This window comes from Gracilinanus agilis, chromosome 4, assembly GCF_016433145.1.
Source record: "Gracilinanus agilis isolate LMUSP501 chromosome 4, AgileGrace, whole genome shotgun sequence".
In the NCBI taxonomy this organism is placed as follows: Eukaryota; Metazoa; Chordata; class Mammalia; order Didelphimorphia; family Didelphidae; genus Gracilinanus; species Gracilinanus agilis.
Genome location: NC_058133.1, coordinates 169,303,035 through 169,326,134, shown reverse-complemented (window position 1 = coordinate 169,326,134; position 23,100 = coordinate 169,303,035). Strand labels below are relative to the sequence as shown.

At 37.1% G+C, this 23,100-nt stretch overlaps 1 protein-coding gene across 1 annotated transcript in view; it reads right to left on the bottom strand.

Moving 5' to 3' along the window:
- Positions 1–23,100, bottom strand: part of NUP210L (nucleoporin 210 like) — a 128,866-nt gene that overhangs the window by 101,674 nt on the left and 4,092 nt on the right. The window contains exons 3-11 of the mRNA XM_044672740.1: positions 13,741–13,872; positions 12,642–12,735; positions 11,550–11,700; positions 11,063–11,195; positions 10,158–10,316; positions 4,786–4,854; positions 4,013–4,119; positions 2,973–3,113; positions 125–262 (exon numbers count right to left, since the gene is read on the bottom strand). Of these exons, the coding sequence (XP_044528675.1) occupies positions 125–262; positions 2,973–3,113; positions 4,013–4,119; positions 4,786–4,854; positions 10,158–10,316; positions 11,063–11,195; positions 11,550–11,700; positions 12,642–12,735; positions 13,741–13,872 (1,124 nt within the window). The remainder of the gene's footprint in view (positions 1–124; positions 263–2,972; positions 3,114–4,012; positions 4,120–4,785; positions 4,855–10,157; positions 10,317–11,062; positions 11,196–11,549; positions 11,701–12,641; positions 12,736–13,740; positions 13,873–23,100) is intronic.

Below are 23,100 nucleotides of genomic sequence, written 5' to 3'. Positions count from 1 at the left end.
GTCACTTGACCCCCATTGCCTACCCTTACCACTCTTCTGCCTTGGAGCCAATACACAGTACTGACTCCAAGACGGAAGGTAGGGGTTTTAATTAAATAACAAAAACAAAAACAGTATATCATACCTTCACTTTGTACCGATAGACCATTTCCATGGGATGGTGAGGAAATGCTAAAAAGGTGGGTGTCAGCTTAATGGGAAAGTAAATCTTCACTTCTTGCTGGTGGCTAATTTGATCATCTAAGGAATATCGAGAACTATCCTGTAGGAGGAGGTGTAAAGTTACCTGAGGGCTATCACTATGAGAGACATTTACATTCAAAGAGTTAGCAAACTACATATACTAACAGAGGTATAAGTAGCAATAGGCACACTTGGGATCAGGAGTTCAAGATATATACTCATTTCAGTTTTTCAATTCATAATATAAAAATACACAAAGTAATTAGGAAAATTCAGTTGAAAGGGGGGAATTACTACCATAGTTCATGCATGTGTGTTGTTAGCAGTTTGTCCATCAAGTAGCTAACTAGGTACCAAGTTTAATTGTTTCTATGTTGTAGGGAGGAAAGGGGGAGGGTATGATGGAGAGGAGGCAAGTGATGTCAACATGTAGATTAATAAATTTTTAAAATGTGGAATTTAAAAAGATTATTATTAAGTATTTCAAAAAACTTAGGACAAAGTCCAGGTTGCCCTGTTCCACACAGAACTCTGTATATTAACAAATTGCATTACCCTATTTTTATTGGATTATAAATCCTATAAGAGCAGAGATAGGGGCAGCATGGTGGTTCAATGGATAGAGAACTAGGCCTAGACATGAGAGGTCCTGGGTTCAGATCTGACCTCAAGACACTTCCTAGCTGTGTGACCCTGGACAAGCCACCTCACCCTAATTGCCTAGCCCTTACTGCTCCTCTGCCTTGGAACTAATACTCATCATAGACAAAATGTAAGAGTTAAAAAAAAAAAAAGAGCAGGGATTATGACATTTGGATTTTTGTATTTTGCTGTACACATCAGGCACTTTAAAATGTTAATAAACTGAATTTTAAAAATAATTTAAATACATTTGGTTATGGAAAAAACTGGAAAAAAATCTTACTTATTATAAACAAAACAAAACAGCAGTTCCAGTTCCAGATATAGTGGAGGGTAAATAGATACCTAATGAAATTGCTTTGTTGACCTAGTGGAAATGAAAATTAATGTCTGCTGCAAATGTGGAAGTCCAAAGGAATAGGTACTGCTACATTAGTAAGACCCAGGCCTCTGTCTAACTTGTAGAGCAGGGGTGGTAGTTAGTTGTTTTTGTATTCTAAACGACCTGGCACCTAAATCAGCATCCCAAATCTTTCTCCTGCATTTGGCAGAACTTTGGAACCAAATACCTAACTTCACTGACCTTGATTAGTCATTCATGGCACCAGGTCCTTTGTCAGTAAAACAAATACTTTTAAAATTATGAATAATGGGCATATTAATAGAAGCCCAGAGAGGCACGGTGCTATGATGAAAAAAGTGTCAGCTGTGGAGGTAATAAGATCTTGAATTTTGTTTCTGTGACAAATGTGTGAGCATGGGCAAGTCACTTAACCTCTTAGTGTTCCATGCAATTCTCTGTAAATACAAGTTATAGATGTAGCAGCTGGTTGGTGTAACAGGTACATGTAGAGTAATGGACTTGGGGTCAAGGGGATCTGAAATCAAATTCTGCCTCAGAGACTTACATGTAAAATTCTTACATGTATAAACTTTAATCAAGTACATAAATATGAGCAATTATTATTATTATTATGAGTAGTAAATTGCACTGCAGTTTTCTCACAGGGAGTTCTCTATGAACCAATGAAATCATAGGTTCATATTAAAAAAATAGAATCTAAACAGAAACTGCAGTTAATTAAAGATTCAGGTTCCCCAAGTCAGCTAATTGTTGTTCATGCATTTCCCCCCCTTTTTATTAGGTTCTAATGAATATAAATTAGAAGTAATTATAGCAAACAATTAAAGAGCTGCTTCAAATGGAATCAATCTGGGTCTTCTTTAAAATAATAGGAAAACTATAGTAAGTATAACCTCAAGAGAAATTAAGTGAGGATAGAGGTAGGTCAGTAAGAGAGGGGAAAAAAATTGGATTTGGAATCAAGACCTGGCTCAAATCTCAGTTCTATACATCCTAGAGCAAGCCTAAGTCACAAAAATAATAAGTGGCAAAATTGGGCTTTGTTTGTTTCCTCATGTGCAAGATGAGGGGATTGGAATTAATGACCCCTAAGGTCAAGTTCCAACTTGAAATCTATGATCATCTGATTTCTATTCTCTGATCTCCAGGATTCAATAAAACTTAGTTTTATAGCTCCCAAAGTATTGTGCTTAAATAGTTCAGCAATGAAAATGGCAATAATAATAGCTAATATTTATACAGCACTGTAAAGTGTTAAAGTGCTTTAGAATAGGTGGCGCATAGTTACCACAGATGAATATGGCTGACTGGAGAGGGTGAAGAGAAGCCATTGGAGAACTCCTCCCATCTCATCACTCCCACTGGCTATAGGACTTCATCATATTCCCACACCCTCCCTTTATATTTCTTTTTATGTTTAATGTGTTGTATAATTCTATCAGATTGTGAGCTCCTTGAGGTCAGGAAGTATCTTTTGTCTGACATATATCAGGCATTTAATATTTATTGACTGATTGACATGCTAGAACCAAGTTTAATGATTATGCATATGCAGTGTGCTCCAAATGAAAGGGCCTTAGAGTTAGGAGAGAGCTGAGTTCCAATTCCTCTTTGATATTTAATGCCTATATGACCACAGAAGAATCTCTTCAACTCTAGTAGTCTGAATTTCCTCATCTGTACAGCAGGGACCCTCATAGGATTGAGATGAGATAATGTAAAATGCTTTCCATGATATGAATGTCAGCTATTATTACTACAAGTGTGATCTTTCAATTCCTACCTGATAAATGATTGCAGTCAGGGCAGCTTTAATTACTGTGACACCATCTCTAAGAATTCTGACTACATGATAAGAGCCATTGATGGTGGATGCCAATTCTTCAAAATACACTGGTGGAAAGTAGTGCATCATCCTGAGATTCTGAAAATCAACCATAATAGACATAGTTCTGAAGAGACCACCTTTCCAGAACCCTTTTAACCCCCAAATGTCTGAGGATTCCCAGCTCTATGTTCCTGGGCAAGTAACCCCAACTGCCTTGGAACCAATACTTAGTATTGATTCTAAGACAGAAGGCAAGTGGTTTTTGTTGTTTTTTGAGCAAATGGAAAACAAAATGTCTAAGGAAAAAAATTTTTTTGTGTCTTCAAGATTCTTATATGCTAATATTTTTTAAAATCTCTGGTCTCTCAAGTAGCTGGGCAAATATATTTAAAACACCTATAATGTATTTGTAAAGAGTGATAAAAAAAAAAAAAGACTGTGGATACCATTAGTGTAATTTGTGCCATTTTATAAAACGTCAGTCCCATCTCTCTTAAACTCTTATGACTTGGGGAGGTAACATTAAGCAAGTTGGAACTCATGATTTCTCAGGTTCCTTACAGCTCTGAGGTTCCATACCACCTGTGGCTAAGTGAGTACAGAGCTTCCCATCAGCTGTGTATGTTGCTGTCCCTAGTCTAGTAATGCTACTGCCACCTCCTCCAAAGCTCTCTCCAGAGTTACAGGTTTGAAGTTCAGCAAAGGGAGTCAAACCTTCTGAGTTTCATCACTGGCAATGCCTCTGAATTCCTACTCTGAAACAACATTTAATATCACCAAAGCAGGTAATTTGACTTTTCAGTTCATGTCCTTCAAAGATTATGATGTTTTGAAATTGAAATTTACCAGTTTGCCTTACTAAATAAAGACTGAACAATACAAATAATAAACTTAGTAAGGAAAATAACATCATAATAATAATTCATCAGTGGACCTTTTTTTTTAATCCACCCTCAAGTAAAGTAGAAAAAGGAGCTTCACACAGACACACTCACATCAGACACATAAACCTTGGTGCTACTTTTATCATACACTTCAACTGTAATGATATAGGTTTGTCCCACTTCCAGACTCCAACGGTCTCCGGGTTGGACAGTGAAACCTGTATAAAGACCAATAGCAGTGTATTAAAAGTGAATGTATGTTTTTCTTCCAGGCTATGCAAAACAAAGAGGTGAGACCCCACAAATAGCCTGGCTAGTTTTGTACAGAGGAGATGGTTTCCAAAGTAGACTCAGCTCTCCCCTTCAAACTATAAAGCTTTGGTCAATGCATCTGAATTCTCAGCTCCAAAGAAGTCACTCTGGTGTCTGTGCATAAAACAAAACCACAAACCATACAGGTGATGGATCTGGTCAAGTTTCAGCTCCTGGAACTGAACCTATTGTTCCACCGGACTTACAGGACATGTGGTACTTCTTTTTTCCTGCCGTGAACACAGCCTTCTCTACTTTCCTAAATGAGGTATCTGACCCAAACCCAAGAGAGAAGGAAGCTTCATATTACATGGATCTTTTCTTCTAAGTTTCTCATAACCTGTTTCAAGATTTCTTCTTCCAGCTGATGACAATCAATGGAAATAAACAAGGTGAGAAGATGTCAAAGTAAAACTGGGTCTGAAATGAGTTTTACACATCAGAATAAGGGGCAGTTAAGAAAAATGACTTGTCAATTCTCATGTGGTTATTTTCTAATGCACTCACTTAACTGATTAGAAAACTGAAGAAATTGAAGCTGAATGCTTTTCAGCTTTCTGAACAACTAATACCTAAAAATCCAGGCTCTACAATGTAGATGGTACAGTTTGGGAGTCCAGACACAGACCGCATATGGATATCTTAGTTTTTGCTTAAGGAAAAAAGGTTACATATTGCTGTAGAGAGGCATAAATTGTTTTTTAAATTATCCCTTGACAACAAAGACAAGAATAGATCCTTGAAGCTTAGACCTGAGTTATCTGTAGCCCCAAAGCCTAGCACGAAGTCTTATATTTAATAAGCACTTAAGTGTTTATAAAATAAATTGGATAGTATTAGACTTAGGAGCTGAATGAAGATACCTGAACACCACAGCATTCAATGTGTAGTAGAAGGAACACTATTCTTGGGAGTCAGATAATATAGAATCTATTCCAGGTTCTGCCACTTACTAGCTATTCCATGGCCTCTGAGATCCATTCTTACTTTGATATTCTATGATGCTAGACTAATCACTCAACCACTTTGGATCTGTTTCCTCATCTTTAATGAGGTAGTATAATCTAGAGGTCCTTCTGATCTAAGGACCTATGGTCCCATAATCACAGGGCTGTTTCAAAGACTGAAAGTGAAAAAGGTGGCACAGGAAGAAAAGATGACAGTTTATTTTCTAGAACTAGTAGCAAAGTTTTCATGCAAAATTCTTTCCCTTTTCCATCAGATACATAGAAGTTACCTAATATTTATTTGTCTCCTTTAGATGTTCATTTTCAAGTCAATTCAATCAATTAAGCCCCTCCTAAATGCTCAGTACTGAGAATGCAAACACATTTTAATATCAGCCTAAAAAAACAGACAGGTGGTAAAGTAGAAAGATAGAAGCACTGGGCTTGGGAGTCAGGAAGATCTGAATTCAAATCTGGCCTCAGACACTTACTAGCTGTGTGATCTTGGAAGGACATTAAATCTCTACCTTCCTCAAATGTAAAATGAAGAGAGTAATATATTATGTACCTACCTTTCAGAACTGTGAGAATCAAATGAGGTAATATTTGCAAAGCACTTAGCACTGTGTCTGGTACATAGTATATGCTATATAATTACTAACTATAATTATTGTTTATTGCTATTATTAGTAATCTTCACCTAATGTACATGAAAAACTAAATAAATGATTTGTGATTATATTATTTCTGCCTTGCATTATGTAGATAATTTAAAGTAAACCAACATTGATTTAAGCCACACTAACTTTTAATTTGGGATAACTGATTCAGGTACTGTTTATCATTATTTTATCTGCAAGAAAAAGGCTTGATAATACATACTTATAATGATCATAGAAATGTGAAATTCAAGAAAGACATTAAAAGCCACTTAAGGGTACCCATTGTTTTCAGTTTCAGGAATTCCAGAAGTATTACAGAGAAACAGTAATTATCTAGCATCTGACAGGTTGCAAAGTACTTTCCTCCCAATAAGCCCATAAAGTAGGACAGTCTCAGAGATTAGACTTGCCCAAGTTAACATAACTAATAAGTGACAACACCAGCAACAAGGCCAGTTCTTTGGTCTCCAATTTCACTCCCCCCACTCCCAACTACTCTCAAAAACGACATGCTAATCACAAATCAATCTTATACAGTCATACCTCAGGTCTTTATGTGCTTTATTTGAATAACTTATTACTTATATTTATTGGCTTAATTTTGGTTCTCAGGTGTGCTTAGAAATAATAGAACTGTAAAGAATCTATAATTCAAACTTCTTTTGCTAATTAAAATAACCTTTCCTTCTAATAAGTAGAAATCAATATGTTTTACTTTGTTATTTATTATCTATAAATCATGGATCATAGCTGACTTTGTGGGCACAACTTATATTCTTTGATAAATGCCCTATGTACATAAATGGAAATGACTAAGATTAAGTTTTGGGCCAAGTGAGCCTTCTTAATATCTTTTCCTTACTTCACATAACCCAGATGCCTTCTGCTACTCTCTCCTCCTTCATCTGTTCCACATAATGAGATAAGTTTTGGGCCAAGTGAGCCTTCTTAATATCTTTTCCTTACTTCACATAACCCAGATGCCTTCTGCTACTCTCTCCTCCTTCATCTGTTCCACATAATGAGAAGTCCTCCTCCTTGCTAAGGCTGACCTCTTTACATGCACAAGTGATTCCACTTGGGGGCAGCTGGGTAGCTCAGTGGATTGAGAGCCAGGCCTAGAGACAGGAGGTCCTAGGTTCAAATCTGGCCTCAGACACTTCCCAGCTGTGTGACCCTGGGCAAGTCACTTGACCCCCATTGCCTACCCTTACCAATCTTCCACCTATAAGTCAATACATAGAAGTTAAGGGTTTAAAAAATTAAAAACAAAAAACAAAACAAAAAATACAGTGATCCCACTCCATTTCATTTCCTCCAGTGGATTATGTCCTCTGTTCTTACAATAGCTCCCTTTCTACTAAGAGTTGTTTCCCTTATTGTCTACAAACATGACCACATCTCCTCCATCCTCAAAAAAATCTTCACTTGATCCCTTCATCTCTCCTATTACCCTGGATCTTCTGCCTATTGTGGCTAAATTCCTTGAAGAGGTCTTATAAAATAGGTTCCCCAACTTCCTTTCCTCTCACTGTCTTTTTAGCTCTAAGCTAGCTTCTGACCTCAATCAACCAAAATAGCTCTTTCCAAAGTTACCAATGATCTCTTAGATGCCAATTCCAATGGCTTTTTCTCAATCTTCACCCTTTTAGATCTCTTTGCAGCCTTTGATACTTTGGTTACCCTCTTCCCTTGATCCTCTGAAGTTTTTATGGCATTGTTCTCTCCTGATATTCCTACCTATCTGACCATTCCTTAAGTTTCCTTTGCTGGATCTTCCTTCAGGTCACAATTGTCAATCATGTGTGTAACACAGGACTCTGTCTTGGGCCCTCTTCTCTTCTCCCTCAATATTATTTCATTGTTTCCCAAAAAGGTCAACCCATCTCTCGACTCTGGTGATTTTTACTGGTTATTTCTCATGCCTGGAATAATCTCCCTCTTCATCTGCAACTCCTGATCTCTTCATGTCTCAGCTAAAATCTCATCTTCTAGAGGAAGCCTTTCCCATTCCCTATGAATTCTATGCCTTCTCTCCGCTGATTATTTCCAGTTTATCCTTTATAGAGCTTATTTGCATCTAGTTCTTTGAATGTTGTGTCAAGGGCATAGTCTTTCTTTTACCTTTCCTTTTACATCTCCAGTGCTTAGCACAGGACCTGACACATAGAAGCTGCTTAATAAATATTTAGTGACTGACTACTGGCTGACTGACAAAAACTATGAACCAGTAAGCTCATCTGTCCATGAAATAGTCAATAAAATGAATTTTTTTCTCATGCATATTTGAAGTACAAAAAGTTATGCTTAGATTACATCCCATCACAGCCCAAGGGTCACCCTGAGACCACCACCCAATCTCATGAAATGTCTTGGGGTACCCAAAGATCTCAGTTGGTACCACTTTTCCCTACAGGGTGGAAGTGAAAAAAGATAAGATTTGTATATAGGATAGGAAGACTTTTAACCCCTGGGAGGGAAAAAGGAAAGACTAAGCAATGGGACCCAAGGAATAAAATAATGGGAGTAACTATGAGAGCTCATCCCAGAATGAAGAGAAGGACTGAAAGATGGCTTACAATGGCAGAAAGTCCAATCCCTCCAATTTTTTACCATTACCCCTGGCCCAGTCCCTACCTCTCAATACTTACTCTCTTAATTCCCCAATCAACTGAAGCCCTTGTCCCAGGCCCACTCAGTACTAATGGAATCCTCCTTCCCACTACTTGGCAGGAGAAAGGAGAGAATTCCTGCTCCCACTACAAGGGTAGAGGAAATGTATTACTGTTGCCCCATAGTAAGACTAATAATGCATTTTCTCAAAAGAAATATTGTTAACATGATTTAGCACAATATTAGTTAAGTATTATGTTTCAGATACAACATGGGTTAAGTAGGCTTTTATAAGCTGATCAGAGAACAAATGAACTTTTAGAACAGTCCGTCAGTGAGTTGGGAACTGTTTTCATTTCAAATGTCAAGTATTTCTAATGCAAAACCGAGGGATATGGTCCAAATCATTTAAATTTTGTCTGTTTTAATATTAATTTTATGTATTTTTACTGAACAGATTTTTACAAATGTCCCTCTGTAGTCAGTTCCTAGAAAGCAGCTGTTGGTAAACCTTAAGAAAATCATTTTGAAAAAGCCACCCCTCAATTATCCATGCTAACTTGGGGAAAACAAGATTAAATAAAATCCACAGATTGTTCCCAAACTTCATTCTCCTAATGTATTCAACTTAAAAATAGTGCTAAGGCTACTAACCAATATTAAAGTATACAAATAAGTTTAGTCTCTTTTCCCTATTACAAAAGCTGTGTTACAGAACAGAAAGCAAACAGGAGCAAGAAGCCCAAATATTTCATAAACTGGATAACCCATTCTGAAAAGTTCATGTTATAGAGATATGCTTCACAACATGGCATGGAAGAATGTGAGTCTTTACAACCACCACCCTTGAAAATGGCCTTTTAGTTTCCTTCAGAAATGGTCAGCAAGGGGAAAACTCACCACCTAGGAAAGCAGCCCCTTCCACTATTGGGAAATTCTATTATAAAGTTCTGACTTACAGAGGATTAAAATCTACCTCTGAAGTGTATAAAAAAAAGAAATATTTCAGGTAATATCTTTAAGTAGTTTCTTGTAAAAGAGGCCTACAAAGTCAACACTATATTATTGAGAACTATAGATTAGGGCTCTTAACTGACATATACCAAATCAGTAATGGCAAACCTAGGGCATGGGTGCCAAAGATGGCACACAGAGCATTCTCTGTGGACACACAGCTGCCCTCATCCCCTTCCCCTACCCTCAGAGTTACTAGAAAGGCAGAGGGACTTGGGCAGAGCTGCTCCCCTCCCCCTCTCCACCATGCCTGATGACATTTTTTCATATCACCCATCCCTCTGCCCAGCAGCCCAATGGGAGCCCACAGCAGGTAAGATGGGTGGCTCACAAGTGGCAGAGCTTTAGGGGAGTAGAGTGTTTGGACCATTCCTCTCCCTCTCTCTACACTCACTGAGGACATTCCTCACTTTATCTGTTCCTCCATCCAGCAGCCCAATAGGGATTCTTTCTTCCTCTCCTTTGTGAGGTAAGGTGGTGTGTGGGGGGTGGGTAAGGCACACCTGGCACTTGGTGGTGGGAAGGGGCACAGCACGAAGTCTCTGGTGGTGGTTGGGCACAGCACTTGATCTGGGAGGGGGGGGGGTTGGTGGGACCTGGCACTCTGTCTCTAAAAGGTTCACCATCACTGTATGAAATCTTTTCACTACACCTGATCCATGTTTAACATAAGACGTTGTGACTACTAAAACATAATCAAAAGGATACTCTTATGGACAAAGACCAGATTAGTCTGGCCCAGTTGGATAGCAGTTACTATGGCTTTTTTCTCATCCAGCGAGGCTACTTTATCAGAAACATTTATAGTAAGTGCAACTTTATGATCTTGCAATTCAAGCTCATAATGTTCCAGGGGAAAAACGACCTCTGCAAGAAATGAAAGATACAGAGATAAGCAATGTAAATAGATAATGGCCTAATCAATGAAAATGTATAAAAAAAAATCAAACCTCAAGGATATCAGGTAGAAGATCTAAAAAAGGAGCCATAGACTCTACTTCTACTTTCTATTTCTATTGTGAGGATTCTTCTTATCTATTTGCAAAGAAATTAAATATGTATCAACTGAAGTGAAAACTTATACTAATGACCTAATAGGTTGAGGAGTGAAAGAGACCAATACTACATTTTATAGGCTTGATTAAATTTGTGGGACAAATTATTTTTTATAAGTACTACAATGACAAAACTGCTGATTGGTTTTCATAATAGCTTTATAGAGGCTTTCTTAAAAAGAACCTTTGCAGTTAAGAATTTGAAATCCCTTTCATGGCCCCCAACAGACTCCTCTACTATTTTCTAACTGGTATCTCTGAAGGCCCAGCAAGTACAGTCATTTGGTTTGGGATAGTGACAGTCTGAGAACTGTTTGAAAACAGAGAATTCAAATGCCTATAAGTAATGAAACCAAAACAACAGTTGACTATTTTGCTATCTAGTTCAAGATATCCTTAATGTCCATGTCCAATATTGGCACAGGAATAAGTAAGACTTAAAAACACAAAGAGGACCCTACATACTTCATTTTAAAATGCTTTTATCTTTGCTGCCATTGGAGAAAAGATTTGTCAAAATTCAGTAGCAAAATGAGATTGTGCAGGGTCAATACCTACCTGTCATTTTCCCTTGGACTATCTTGGCAACTCTGTATCTGATATAAGCTCCTACCAAAAGGTAAATATCATGGGATGGTATAAGGAATATATTCTCCAAAACCAGCAGACGTATCAATGCAGGTGCCACTTTCTAACAGAAAAAAACAAAACAGTCACACTTTCATAAGCATATTCTTTATGCCAGCTTCAATGGCAATGTTAAAAGTAGCATTTTAAAATAAACTTCTGGGAAGTATCTTTCCAACTCCTAAATTCTACTTTTAGATAAAATTTAAGGATAACTGTATATCTTGATAATATACTAATTTTAGTCACTAATTAAGAAGAAGAAATTCAATGCTTTTTTCTGGAAGGGAAGAGAGTGGTTGAATAGTAAAAAGGCAAATAGGCAGAAATGAAATGAGATTTTAATATGTACTGAATACAAATAAGAAGCTATACATAAACAAAGTTTGGGGAATGAAAGTTTATAGCATGAATTTACCTTATAGAAGGGTTCATGTATACGAACTTTTATAACCGCCGCACCTGTCCTAATTCCAGATACCAGAATCATATCCCCTTGTTTCCCTGTTTTTTCCATCTCGGCTATATATTTTGGTGGAGAATATTCAGCTTCAGAGTATTTCAGAATCCTAAAACAACAGAATTAAGTTTGCATCTAATAGAACCAGAAAAATCAAAAGCTCTACTTAGACTAAAAAAATGTTTCCAGTGACTAAAGGAGGCAGAGATCTAACTCTTCTTCCCACAAGAACTGTGAGGAATGAGTTTACTAACTATATCTCTCACTACCACTGAGATGGGATTGGAATCTGGGTTAAGAAATATTCTCTGTACTGAAAACAGAGTTACTTATAATAATGGTTATTTTTAGCTATTAGCTAAAATAGGAGAAGTTGCACTGGCAGTAGAACTGTTAAATGATACATCATTACCAAGTCAAGTACGAAGTCCAAAAAGATCATAAGTACTTTTCTTTTCTTTTTTAACCCTTAATTTCTGTGTATTGGCTCATAGGTGGAAGAGTGGTAAGAGTGGGCAATGGGGGTCAAGTGACTTGCCCAGAGTCACACAGCTGGGAAGTGTCTGAGGCCGGATTTGAACCTAGGACCTCCCGTCTCTAGGCCTGACTCTCAATCCACTAAGCTACCCAGCTGCCCAGTACTTTTCTTAATAGTGCATTATGATTTAAAAAGTACTTGTTGCATAGTCCCATGAGAAGCAATTTTATTCCCATTTTAAAAATGAGAAAACTGAGGCTTAAAAAAAAAGTGATTGCTCAGTATATCAAAGTAGACATTAAAACCTGGGTCACTCAAAATATGGTGCTTCTTTCACAATGCTATATTATTTCTCTCCTTGTGATTAGCTTGGGATGAAGAAGAATCTCACCAGATATAATGGATGCTATTCCTGTACTAGAAATCTTCTTTCTCCTAATAATCTATCTGCTTTTAAAAAATTCTAATAGCAGGGCCATTTAAACCCATGAACATGGCTGCCATTCGGTTTGTTCTCCAGGAGCAGATGGGATCTTCCCGCACAGATGGTCTGTGTTTGTTTAGGGGGTTACCTAATTTTGCTAGACAGCTCTACCCTTTCCGATTCATTATCCTTGGTAATACTCCACTCGAACATCATCCCTGCCAAACTACTGAATGTATTTCCTGTAGACCAAAACCAAGAAAAAAAGAAGACAGAAAATATGGATTTAAAAATAGCTAAATACTAGGAACATAGAAGCTAAAGCCTAACCAGCAAATAGGGAACATATAACTTAAATCAGGGAACATATATAAGCACTATTACTGAAAACATTAACATTTAATTCATAAACTATAGCACAGAGGAAGTAAGCACTTTTGCTGTAGAATTCTGCAGGGCAGAGAGAATCAGGTTGATCAACTTCCGGTTATCAAATGTTAAGTCACACATTCTTTTGTTCCTCTTTACTAATGTCTATTGTCAAATGGATAAGAATCATCCTACAGGCTCCTGTGTGGCTGACCTTCCTTTCATTCAATCATAAATCAAATGACATTTAAGTTACCCAGGTATTTCTGATATTTTCATCTTTTACGCTGAAACAAAATGTCCTTTTAGACAATTTTAGAGGAAGCTATAATGAATTAAAGTCTTAAATAATATTACATCATTAGAATAGCATAGAAAATGTAATATAAAACCAGTAGATTTCATGTTAAGGTGTAGGGTAAGATAAGGACAAATTTTGCACTTTGCTTTCAAGGTCAAAAGGACAAGGTTTAATCTAGTCAGGAAATTTCAGAAAATGTTCTGAAATATTTACCTAGGAACCATTATCAGGGGCTCAATAATAGAATCTGGATACATATATGTATATATATATATATGTATATATATGGAGAGAGGGAGAGAGAGAAAAAGAGAGAGAGAGAGAGAGAGAGAGAGAGAGAGAGAGAGAGTGTGTGTTCTGAGGAAACTGCAATTTAAAAAATTACATAATAGACTTGACTAAAACCCTAAATTACATGCATAATTGTGAATTCCTCACCTAGAATTACCCCATGTGAGAAAAAATTTTGTTTCTATCTATGTATTTTTCCAAAAGGCATATTTTCATATGCTAAGTAAGAGATGAAAGTTACTGTTCTTTAGGAGGTTAATAGTGAATCTCCTCTATGGTTCTTTACCTTCAGCATCCAATGCTCTCACCATCAGTTCCAGCGGAGAATCATCCACATACAGTTCCCGAGTTCGAGATACAATTTCAATGCTGCCTATCACATCAACTTTAACATCACAGCGCAGTTCATGGTCAGTCACTAAAATGAAGCCAGAACTAAGAATTTAAATCAACAAACCATAAGTCTCCCAAATTTTTAGATGAAACTAATTCTAATTTGAATGAAAGGGAAATCTGTATTGTTTATCATCAATTTTGAAAGTAAATAAATAGCACAGGGACAGCCTATGAGACTTCCCATTTAAAACATATAATGCATTATACATGCAAACATAGTCAATGCACCTAAAGTGTAGTTCAAAGAACTATGTCATAAGTCACAAACTTAACAGCTGGGAAGCACCTAAGAGATCATCTATTATAACTCCCTCTGTTTACAGAAGAGGAAACTGAGGCTTAGAAGTGACTTAGTCAAAGTGACAAAAGTATTAAGTGGCAGAGCCACAATTTGAACCAGTGTCTTTGACTCTGAAACCAGCACTATTTTTTCCCTTTTAAAACCTTTACATTATTATGTCTTAGAATTGATACAAGTATTGATTTCAAGGCAGAAAATTGGTTTAAGGGCTAGGCAATGGGAGTTAAGTGACTTGCCCAGGGTCACACAACTAGGAAGTGTCTGAGGTCAAATTTGAACCCAGGTCCCACCAACTCCAAGACTGACTCTCTATCCACTGAGCCACCTAGACGTCCCTCAGCACTATTTTTAATATACCATCCTGCATCATGTTAAGAGTACAAAAAAGAAATCATTTAAATTAAATTCATTTTATGTTTTTAAAAATTCTTAAAATTTACTATGTACAAAATAATACATGATCTGTCCAATTATTACTTATATAAGGCTGTGAATATCCCAAAATGTTAACTATGGGGAAAAAATCACATAAGGACCACATATAAATAAAAAACAGTTTATGACCAATTTTTGTGTTTTATCAAGAAACATGTAAATTCTTCAACTTGCCTACAAATTAAAATTAAATTTAATGAAATTAAAATTTAATTTAATTTAATTTAATAAAATTAAAATTAATAGGAAACAAAACTTTACAAAAACAATTACAAAAAATTTTAAGTTTTTATATTCTGGTTAGTTAAGGGAGAAAAGAAAAAGGCAATAAAGGAAGAGGAGAAAAGGATGATTGAAGGAGAGACTAAATCAGGAAAACGGAGAGACAGAGAACCAAGGGATAGGGACAGAAAGAAAAAGTACACTATTTTCTTGTCTGCCTCAATTATTTCTTCTATGCCTTGTTCTCAATACTATTTCTGAACCTAAAGTCAACCATAACAAATATTTGCTGAACGTCTCCCATGTGCCCAGCATCATACAAGCAGCCCTCATTCTCCTTTCTACATTCCAATCATTATTTCCCAGCCACCCAAATCCCTGCTCGCCTACAATTCATTCCCCATTTCCTATCCATTTCTGTAAAGTCCTGCCTTTTCTCCTACTCAGCTGCCCCCAAATCAAAATGTACACTAGTTTTGGAATCAAAGGCCTCACGTGCACATCCCATCTCTGTCCTTTATTCACTATTTGATCTTGGGCAATTTATTTAATGTCCCTTGGCTTCAGTTTTCCCATCTCTAAAATAAGAAGGCTGAACCAATTGGTCTCTTTCGAGTCCATTCAAGTCTTACCAATATACTTGGTATATATACCGATATATACCAATATTACATTGTTGGCCCTGTGGCCACAACCTCAACTCCTTCCACATCCAACCAACCACAAGATTATAAGGGCCTAAAAGGCAATCTTTGTATCTTCTTGGATATCTTTGTATTCCCCCTAGTTCCTAGAACATTGCCTTAGCAGAGTTGATGCTCAATAAATACAGGTAACAAATGGATGGCCTATTAAGGTGCCTCGCCTAATTCCCACCCAGGCTGTACTGGTTTTTCCTCCCTCTCTCAGCTGGGGAGGTGCTCTTATTCTGACCCTGGTACATGCCCAGACCTTTATCCTTTAGGGTTTGTGGTTTTTCTCATGGAGACATGATAGTCATTTGTAGGAGGCAGTCAATTGCCTCTATGTAGCTCCAGGGTACAGAACTGGGGCCAATGGATGGAAGTTACAAGGAGGAAGATTCATCTCAATATAAGAAAGAACCTGCAGAAAATTATGATGTTTGAAAATGGATGAGACTGTCTTGTGGAGTATTGAGTTTCTCATTGTAGAATTAAAGGATTTAGAAATAGATGGGCCTTCAAAAATCATTTAGCCCATTTTACAGCTGAGATGGTTAGAGAGGTTAGTTGATTTGCCAAAGGTTATATACTTGGTCAAATCCTGGGGCTCTTTCCATTATAACATGAACTTCTTTTTCTGTAGTTCAGTGAGGCTTGGTGACCACCTGTGAGGAATGTTACAGAGGAGACACTGTAGAGGCAGAAGTGACAAAACTTGGCAACTGACTAGATTCCTCATAGGAAATGTGAAATAATCAAAGATGATATTTAAGTTTTAAGTCTGGGTGATTGGAAGAAGCACCACTGATAAAAATAAGGAAGTCAAGAGGAGGAGCTAGATTGCAGAAATAGTTAAGTTCAATTTTTATCATACTGAGTTTGAGATGACTGGAGTACATACTTTCTACATCCATACAAAGATGTTCCAGAGGCAGAAATGTGGAGCTGAAATTTGGGATGAATGTCTATATAAAGTTGGGATTCCTTAGACCTTTCTCTAACATTTTTCTTTTCATTCACAATCATTTTCACGCTCTTTCCATCCTTTTCTTTCATGACTCATATATACTGCTCCAGAAAGAAGAATTGGTTTAATCCTTGCTTTCTACTTCAACTTACTTTCTTTTATGGGGAGAAGATTGGGTCTCCTTACCTCTCCCAGGCTGGAAGTACAGGGGCTACTCATTGGTCAGATCACACAGCTGACTTGCATAGAAGTTTTATGTTCTGCTTCTAATCTTGGCCAGTTCACTCTTTTTTGGGGAGCTACCAGTTCCCATTCCCAGAGGTTCACCATAATTGTACTAGACTTAGTGTGGATATCAGATTGGTTTTAGCCCTGCTGAATCTCAGAAAATGCCAGAGTTTAAGCAATCTATCAATCATATCCTTACCATTAGGCAAGAATTATATGTGCCCCCATACCCAGCTTTTCAAATTCTTTCTCTGCCACTATTACCAGCAATCTCTCCTTCTTTGGAGGTTCATTCCACTCCCAACAAATTTTGTCCAGATCCCCTTTTTAATGTGATTTATCAGCCTCCAGATTCCACCTCTCCTTTCTCAAGAAGTTTAAGTACTGAGTCATGTATGTGTATATGTGTATGTATATTATATATATATATATATATATATATACACACACTCAAATAACATCTATTTTTTGCTAATAAAAAGCATATTTATTCAAAACTAGAAAGATATCTAGAACTAAGGTAAATTTAGATTTAACTTCAAAATAGATTTTCTATTTTGAAAACAGGCACCATCTTTAAATGTTATCACTTCTTGGGGTTACTAGGTGGCTCAATGGATTGAGAGCCAGGCCTAGAGACAGGAGGTCCTAGGTTTGAATCTGGCCTCAGACACTTCCTAGCTGTGTGACCCTGGGCAAGTCACTTAACCCCTATTGCCAGCCCTTACCACTCTTTTGCCTTGGAACCAACACACAGTATTGATTCTAAGATAGAAGAGAGAGAGAGAGAGATAATCACTTCTTAACACATTTGTTTTCCCTAACAATTCACAAACTTTTATTTCAACAGTAAAAAAAAGTTTTGGAAAAAAACAGGCATCTGTGTTCTTATTTTCTTTTCATTTCTGTAACCTACTCAGATGAGTCTTTCAGTTATAACAAATCATGAATATATTAAAGATGTTTTCAAAAGCTGACTCTAATGAGCAAAGTATTCATGGACCAGATTTATGGACATATTTCTAATATTTCATGATTGATTTCTAAATCCTTAAGATGGATTGGACTTAAATTTCATTGAACTTAAAAATTAAATCTCTATTATTATCTGCAGTCTGAAAGCTAGCAAACAATTGTAAAGGTCCTTTGAAATGTCAAAGACTTATACTTAACATCTAAATAAATTTGGGCCAGTATTAGAAATAGAAGGTTTTACTGAAGTCAGGAAGGACTTTCAAGTAAGCTTCTTTCCTGGGCCCCGGCTATACAATTGTGTAGCTACTTGTTTCTTTATCTTGTAACTGGACGCTAATATTATGTTAATATTTTTGTTGTTTCACTTGTTTGACTGAAATCCTGAAAATCCCCAATGCTGAAAAATTCTATAAAAAACAGCGCAGTGGGTCAGACTCTCTCTCTCTGTGCTGGCCTGCTGACACGACACTGAAGTTCTTTCTCTGTGTAACTTGTCTTGTTCAACCCATGTCTCACCCTCTCTAGTCCTTAAACTCCTTACCCACTGCTTTCCTAGTCTTTAGCTTCCTTCCACAGGTGACTAAAACCCATGCAAGAACTTCTTATAGAGGCTGGGTTGCTACATCAGATATATACCTGTGTCCATAAGTGCTGCATATATATCAGTATATAAGCAGACTCAACATGTTAAAAATTAGAGGGTAAACCATGGTCATAAATGATAATTTAAACATTTTGTTATTGGATATTCAGGCATTTATATGTATATATATATGTAAATACTATGAAAAATTAAAATTTATCTTTGTTCTAACTTGCTTTTTTCAAGATTCAGACATATATATATGTGTATATGTACATATCTAGAGACAGACAAAATATATGTGTGTGTGTGTGTGTATATATATATATATATATATATATATATATATATATATACACACACACACAAATACATACACACCCTGTAACAACAACCCTGAATGCTCAATCCACCAAGCTCCTGAACTACAATGACTGATATATATCTATATGTATATCAATTCTTCTCTATATATAATATAAAACAGCCCTATAAACACTGAATGCCCCGTTCAAAAGTAGTTTTCCTAAACTACTATGAACTATAGCTTCATTCCAGCTCAGGAACTCCTACATATGGAAGCTACTTCTACGAGGTTGGTATCCTCTTTGCAACTTAAAGAGTTGTCTAGCACAGTGGTGTCAAATTCAAATATAAATGTACACTAAACTGTACATGAGGATCTCTGTAGTCACATATTGATTTTTAAAAAACATTAATCTATGTTTGACTATATATTTATTTATTTTGTTAACTATTTCCCAATTACATTTTAATCTGGTTCTAGCAGGCTACATTTTTTGTGATACCTCTGGGATAGAGCACTAAGAAGTTAAGTGATTTGCCCATGGCCAAACAAGCTGTATGTGTCAAGAGGCAGAACTCGAACCCATGTCTTTCTGATTTCATGGCCAGTTCTTCATCTATTGCCCCATACTCTATGTGTGTACACTACAATGTATACGATTATTCCTAAATACATGGTAATACATGCATAGGCAATGGCACAGGGCCTAGACCTGTGATTTCTTTGGCATAAAAAAATTCTACATAAATAAATTCCTTCCAATGCAGGTAAGCACCTTCTCTATTAACTTCAAAGTCTTAGAAAGTTGCTTATAGCACAGAGAAATTACTCACCTTGAGGTCACACAGCTAGTAGATATTAGAAGCAGTGTACTTGAACCCAGATCTTCCTGGCTCAGAGACCAGCTTTTTTAACCATTACACCCTGCTGCATCTCCAGTACATTTATATAACTTACATCAGAAATAAATATACAAGGGGGCAGCTGGGTAGCTCAGTGGATTGAGAGCCAGGCCTGGAGACGGGAGGTCCTAGGTTCAAATCTGGCCTCAGACACTTCCCAGCTGTGTGACCCTGGGCAAGTCACTTGACCCCCATTGCCTACCCTTACCACTCTTCTGCCTTGGAACCAATACTCAATATTGACTCCAAGACGGAAGGTAAGGGTTTTAAAAAAAAAAAAGAAATAAAGAAATATACACATACCAAGGGTGCATGCTGAAAAAAATTTTACCATTAAGGTACATGACTAAAAAAGCTTGGAGAATTACTGATGAGGGTCTGAAACAAGGTAGCAGTCATATGAATAATGAGAAAACTAGGGGGAAAGATCTTATAGTGCTCAAATTTTTAAGTTCTGGCAACTGATCAGATATGTAGGCTAAGGAAAAGTGATTAGATAAGAATGGTTCTGAAGCTGTAAATGTGGGAGCCTGCAAGGTTGGTATTACCCTCAACAGAAATAGGGAAGTTCAGAAAAGGGAAAAGGGGTAAATTTCAAATATTTGAAGGGTTATCACCTGGAAAAAAAAGAATGTACTTTTTTTACTTTGACCCAAGAGGATAGAACTAAAAGCAATAGGTAGAGTTTACAAAGAGGTAAATTTAGCTTTGAAGAAAGAAACAACTTCCTAAATGATGTCAAAGTGGATAGGTTTCCTGGAAGCCCTTAAAGCAAAATCTAGATGACCACTGGACTAGTCTGCTAAAAGAGGGGTTAAGGTACAAGTTGTCTTAACGTTAAAGCTTTTAAGGTACAGGTATATTGTTTTTGAGATCCTTTCCAATTCTGAAACTCTTTGTAACTCTATACCAGTGATTCCCAAAGTGGGCGCCAGCGCCCTCTGGTGGGTTCTGCAGTGATGGCCACAGGTGCATTTAGGGGCAGTGAATAATTGTAAGGGGGCAGTGATAGTATGTGATGGGGGAGCTAAGTAATATTTTTTTCTGGAAAGGGAACGGTAGGTCAAAAAAGTTTGGGAACCACTGCTCTATACCATTCCCCTCATTGGGCATTCCAAAGGCATTTCTTCAAATCCCTAAGCCCTACCTCCTTAGAAGATATATTTATTTCTTACTTTATTAAGAAAAACTGAGGACACCTACCAGGCATTCTCCAACTTGTTACAGCAGTTCTCAAATCTTCCTTCTCCCTATACTCATCTCCTCTATTGTCCTTGTTTATAACAAAGATGTGGCTCTTCTCCTTGCCAAGACAGCCATGTTCTTATTCCCATTCCCTTCCATCTCTTTGAGGATCCCCATTATTTCTCTCTTCCCCTCATCTTCAACCTCTTAAAAACTTCTGCCACCATACCACCCTCTCTTCTCAATCTATCACCCCATGTTTCTTCTCTAGTTCTCTGAGGTCTATTTAAACACCTCCTTGCCACTCACTACCCTCTCAGTTAGTTGCAGTTGGGCTTGCAACCCCTATTGCTCCAATGAAACTGCTCTCCTGGGGCTACCAACACTGCTCATTCCAAGGGCTGTTTGGAAGTCCTCATCCTTCATGACTCCTATGCAGCTTCTGATACTTCTAATTACCCTGTTCTCATTCTAATTCAATTCCTCAAGTATCTGTGAAGAATTAGTTGAAAGGTCCTATTAAGTAATGGAGATAGAAAGACAAAAAAGAAACTGCCTTTAAGGAACTCATCTCTTCCTGGACATTCTTTCTGTCCTTTCGATTGCTTTCTGTGATCCTATTCTTTCTTGGTTCTCCTTTTCAAGTTCCTTCCTTTGTTAGATCATCATTCATTTTCTATTCTATACCCTCTTTTTTTCTATCTTGGAGAGCTTACTTGCTCCCATGCGATCAAGTACCACCTCTAAAAGATGACTCAAATCTGTATACTTAGTCCTCATCTCTTGACCATTCCACTAAATAAAAATGTTTTCTGCATCAAATTTGAGGCAATACTCTTAGGTGCTAACTCCTAAACTTCAATGCCAGTTAATTGTCCATAGTCTGAGGGAAATCTCCAAAGTGATATCTCTGGAACAAAACTCAGCTTCTCTCACTTAACTTACCCCTTCAAAATTATCCTCTCCTAGACATCCAGATTCCTAACCTCAGTTATCCTTGATTCTCTCTTCTCTATATATATCTAATTCTCCCTTCTCTCTCCATATCTAATCAGTTGCCAAGTTGTGTTCCTACCTCCATATTTCTTTCTCCTTCTGAAGTGAGACAATATAGTTTCAGTAGCTAGTTGGAGCAATGGATACTCATGGTTCTCTCCTGGGCTCTTTTTTTCTTCCCTGTATTATTTTACTTAGTGATCTCTTCAGCTTCCATGGTTTCAATTATCTGTATACAAATGGCTCAGGCTCAGATTTCTTTCCACCTCCATTCTTACAACTCCAACCGCCTTTCAGACATCTTGAACTGGATGTTCAATAGAATCTTAAATTTAGTTAAGACTCAACATGAGGGCAGCAAGAGAGAAAAGAGGAAGAGCACTAAGCCTAGAGTCAGGAAGATCAGAATTCAAAACCAACCTTAGATACTAGTTATGTGACCTTGGGCAAGTCATTAAACCTGTTTGCCTCAGTTTCTTCAACTGTAAAATGGAGAAAATAATAGCTACTACCTCCCAGAGTTATTGTGGGGAGCAAATAAGAAATTTATAAAGCCCTTAGCAAGGTGCCTGGCACATAGTAGACACTATATAAGTGCTAAGCTATTGTTATTGTTAACAATTATGTTCAAAACAAAACTTATTATCTTTCCTCCAAAACCCTTCCTTTTTCATCAATTCCCTATTGCTATAAAAGGTATCAATGTAATCTCAGTCTCTCCAATTTACAAATGTGGTTTAATCCTCAAAATTCCTCAATCCCTTTCATCCCTCCCAAATCATATCAGTCATTGTTTCTACCTTCATAACCTCTCTCATATACTCTCCCTTCTCTCCTTTGACATTGAATCACCCTATTATAGGCCCTCATCACCTCAAGCCTAGAGCATGACAATAGCCTGTTGGTGAGTCTGCCAGAAGTCTCTTCCCCATTCAAATCCAACCTCTACTCAACTATTCAACTGCTCTTCCTAAAATGCAGATCTAAGCATAGAACTTTGCTAAATAAACACCAGTGGCTCTCTATTATTTCTAGATTAAATATAAAATCCTGTTTGGTTTCAAAGCCCTTCATAACCTGCCTATAATCGATCCATACTGCCATTTCAATCTTACTATCTTCAACATCAACATGTTATATTCACTAATCTCAACTGTCATCCCTGTCAGTAAAGGTGGCATCCATCTCTTCCCAGATTATTGAATATAACACATTTTATTCTCTTTCACATCTCTGTGACCCAGCAGCCTCTTGGCATTTCCTACCACACAACATGCTATCCCCCATGACTAGAAAGTTCTTCATTTCTGGGCTTTGTGCTTCAACTAAAGCCCCATCTTTTGCAAGAAGCCTTACCATTTCTTCCTTGGTCTTAGTGCCCTTCCTTTCAGATTACCTACAATTTTGGATTCATATCTTGTCTGAGCATATAGTTGTTTGCATGTTGTCTCCTCTCAATTCCTTGA